Source organism: Fonticula alba (assembly GCF_000388065.1).
Source record: "Fonticula alba strain ATCC 38817 unplaced genomic scaffold supercont2.6, whole genome shotgun sequence".
In the NCBI taxonomy this organism is placed as follows: domain Eukaryota; order Rotosphaerida; family Fonticulaceae; genus Fonticula; species Fonticula alba.
In genome coordinates this window covers 1,631,064-1,634,858 of record NW_009242976.1, presented here as the reverse complement: position 1 = coordinate 1,634,858, position 3,795 = coordinate 1,631,064, and the positions used below count along the sequence as shown (strand labels likewise).

Here is a 3,795-nt window from a genome sequence, read left to right as displayed (position 1 = left end):
CAGCCGGGGACCCCGCTGCCGTGACCAGCACGCCAGTCATTTCCTCCTCGCTGCCCCGGCCTCCCTTTCGCCCCTGGCAATCTACATGGGCCTCAGGACCTCTCTTGGTGAGCGGACCGGAACATACATACCTGACCCGGGGAAGGACCAAGCCGAAATGCTGACGGCTCGCTCTACGTATGCTCCGAACGGGCGCAACGTCCAGGCCGGGAAGCGAATCATCCCTCCCAGCCAGTCCCAGCCAGCCCCGGGCGCCCACCGGCTCCCCCTCTCCTCAGATGGGGGGGCGAGAGGGACCGGCCCCGGGCAGGGCGCTCGACAAAGACGCAGCTGGGTTCCCCCGCCGTGCCCGCCCGGGGCGCGCCGATGTCCTGGGGCCCGCAGCCACGCCGATCGAGGTCACCACGGTCGGCCCTGCCCGGATTGACTTTGCGCGCCTTGCCGAGGGTAAACAAGTTGGATTGATCATGTGTCATATGTGCCAATGAACAAGTACACCGCCGGGCTGCCTCCCCGGGCCTCCCCCCCCCCGGCCGTGCAAACAGCGCAGGGGCCGGATTATGCCCGCTGCTCCCCTGCCCACAACTACGCCAGGATGCGCGCGCGCGCCCCGGCCGGCGCCCGCAGGCCCCCTTCGCGTGTCCTGCGTCACCGGGGGAGAGAGGACGGGGCCCCCGGCGGCCCCCGCCGGAGCAGGGGAGGGTTCCCCGCGCCAGGCCGGGGGACTAGGCGCCGAGGCAAGCCGCCTGCGGAGGAGGATGCAGCCTCCATATCAGACGCAGAGGAGGGGCGCGCACACACAACTAGGCCCGGCGATCCTCCCCCCCTCGGCCACGGTCCCCTGCGTTCCCGGAAGGCCGGCCGGCGAACGGACCCAGCGCCCGGGAGGGGCAGGATAGCCCGCCCCCACCCCCGGAAGGCGGCAACCGCCAACAGCACACAGCCCACCCCACAGCAGCGGCACAGGTGAGACGCAGAGAGAGCGAGAGAGAGAGCGAGAGAGCAACGCGAGACACGACACCGAGCCCCTCTCCCCCCGCCCCGCCCCCCCAGACACACGCAAAATAAGACACCGGCAGAGCGCGCGCGCGCGGCGGAATATCGAGAAAAGTTATCGCTGTTTGACAAGATGATGACGATGCAACTGCACACCACAGAGCGCGCTGCAATCCGAAGGGGGAGAGAGAGAGAGGGAAGGGAGGGGCCCCCGCAGCACGAGAGCGTGCGCGCACTGGGGGCCCCCCTCCATCCGGGCGCCGCTCCGCCCGAGAGAAACCGAGAGCACACCGTGCGGGGGGAGGGATGGGAGAGTGAATCGGCGGCGGCGCTCTTGCCGCGGGGCGAGGAGAGGGGAGGGAGAGGGGGGGACCCCCCCCCGCCACACCACACGACACACACACCACTCCCACCTTTGCGGGGCACAGTCGGGCAGCCGGGGCGCGCGTGCGGACGTGGAGGAGCGCGCATGCGATACGCACACACACGCACACACGCACACGCGCGCGCCCGGCCGCCCCCCACACAAGGAGATGTGTCACACTCGCACGCACTTAGCGGGAGGTGGCCATGAACTTGGGGGCGCGGACAGTCTTGGCGAAGGTCTTCTGCTGGGAGGCAGCGGCACCCTGGGCCTTGAGGGCCTCCTTGCGGGCGCGGCTCTTCTCCTTGGCCTCCTTGATGGCGGCGTTGCGCTGGGCCTCGCGGAGCTCGGGGGCCTGGTTGCGCTTGGCGCGGACGACCTCGGCAGAGGCGCCGACGACACCGCGGAAGAACTTCTTGGTCTTGCGGTTGCGCTTGCGGGAAGTCTCCTCAGAGATACCCTTCTTGTTCATGCGGCGGTAGATGACAGTCCAGCGAGTGCGGCGGGGGTTGCACTTGTTCAGGAAAGCCTTCTCAGCCTTGCGGGTGATGAAGACGAAGGACTGCGAGCAGGACGGACGGGCAGAGAGAGAGAGAGAGAGAGTGGTGATGGATGAGAGGGGGCGGGGCGCGCGAGCGCGAGTGGGGAGGGGGGCGGGAATGCACGGGGGAAGGGGAGAGAAGACAGAGGCAGACCGAGCGGGGAGGCGATGTTAGGGGACGAGACGCTCGCACTCGCGCGCGCGCGTAGAAAGAGAGAGAAAGGACTGTCACAAGGGGAAGTGTGAGCAAACCACCACGTACGCGGGAGTCCAGGCGGACATAGCGCTTGCCGTGACCGGGGTGGATACGGTAGTGAGAGTACGAGCAGATCTCGACCCTGTGGACGAGGAGGGAGAGGGAGTGCGCGCGCGGGGGGGCAAGAATGGGAGTCGGTTAGCGGGGTTACGTCGTCGGATGCAGGAAGGAATTGTCGCATCCGACCGGGACAGCGGAAAAGAAGTGGGGGGGAACCCTCGGCGCTCTGGGGCCGCCCCCATGCCCCGCTGTCTCGCGGCTCGGCGGTCTCCCGATACGGTGGCGGCGGCGGCGGCGGCGGCGGCGCTCCGACATGTCTGTGGGTGGGGGGGAGGAATCCAAGGGAGTCACCCGATCAGATGTGCACGTTCGCGGCCGGGCTCGCGCGCAGCAGGGCGTGCGGTGCACACGAGCGTAGTCCCGTCGCCCGTGCGTGCGCACACACGCGCGCGCGTTCACAAACCGAAACAACAGGGATCCAGAGGACATGAGGGAGGCGCGCACGCACGCGCGCCGACGGGAGATCCACGCAGAGCAGAGCGCGGGCAGGAGGAGGAGGAGGGCGCCGAGGGAGGAGGAGGAGGAGGAGGAGGGCGCCGAGGGAGGAGGAGGAGGAGGAGGAGGAGGTGCAAAAGGGGGGGGAGGAGGGGAGGCAGGAAAACGGACTTCATTGTGAAGAACTTCAGTACTAGCGATGAGTGAAACACAACAAGTAAGGAAGCCAAGAGGTCTCCAGCGTGTGTCAGTGTTTGGGAGGGTGCCTCAATTTCATTTTCGCCCCCCGCCCACCACTCCCCCCGCCCGGCTCACTCCCCCGCTGCCCCCCCGGCACTTCCGCCCCCGCACGCGGGGCAGGCCCAGCAACGGCGGACTGACTCCGGGCGCGGTCGGGGGGGGGGGGGGGGAGGAGGGGGCCGGTCCGCAGGGCGGGACAAGACACGTTCCGGGGACACCCCGCGGCACACGAGACACGCCCGCGTCCGGGCAGCCGAGGGACATTGCCCCCACCAACGGCAGCCCTTCTTCCCTCCCGGCTGCGCCGGCTCCCCCCCGCCCTCTCCCTGCCAGCGGAGGAGAGCCTGCACCGGGGGGACAGAGGCCCGGAACATGGGGCGAAACCGATCCGGCTGGATCGCAGCCCCCCCCCCCTCTCCCGGAACCACGCCCGAGGCGGAAACAAAGCCACGCCCGCCGCCGGGCGCCGGGAAGCGCACCAAATCGGTGTGCGCGCGCGTCCGGCCCGGCCCACGCCAAATGGCCGGGGACTGCGTGCCCCCACGAGCAGCACACGTCCAGCTCCCCAAGTTTCCCCCTCCCCGGACGGGAGGTGCAGCATGCGCGGCGCCGTTAAGAGACCCGAAACAGAGGCGCAGCACACACCGCCCTGCGGGTCGACGCCCCCCCCCCCCCCCCCCCCCTCCTGGTCCACCGCACCGCGGAGGTAACACGGACGCGGCGCACGCACGGAGAGAGAGAGAGAGAGAGAGAGAGAGAGGGCGCCTCCCGTGGGGCGCGCGACTCGCCCCCCCCCCCCCTCGGCGGAGGGGCGGTCCGACGCATGTAGACCCTAAAAAAGGAGCGCCCCATTCGCCGGCCCTTGAGACGCCGAAAATGATGTACCGTCAACCTGCCGCGCTC

At 69.6% G+C, this 3,795-nt stretch overlaps 1 protein-coding gene across 1 annotated transcript; it reads right to left on the bottom strand.

Moving 5' to 3' along the window:
• Positions 1-1,099: 1,099 nt before the first annotated feature.
• On the bottom strand, positions 1,100-2,941 carry H696_04022 (50S ribosomal protein L24e). The gene is made up of 3 exons (XM_009497893.1): positions 2,824-2,941; positions 2,164-2,239; positions 1,100-1,922 (listed from the first exon to the last, which is right to left on the bottom strand). The coding sequence occupies exons 1-3, from the start codon at positions 2,826-2,828 to the stop codon at positions 1,551-1,553; spliced, it is 453 nt and encodes a 150-aa protein (XP_009496168.1). The 5' UTR covers positions 2,829-2,941; the 3' UTR covers positions 1,100-1,550.
• Positions 2,942-3,795: the final 854 nt, after the last annotated feature.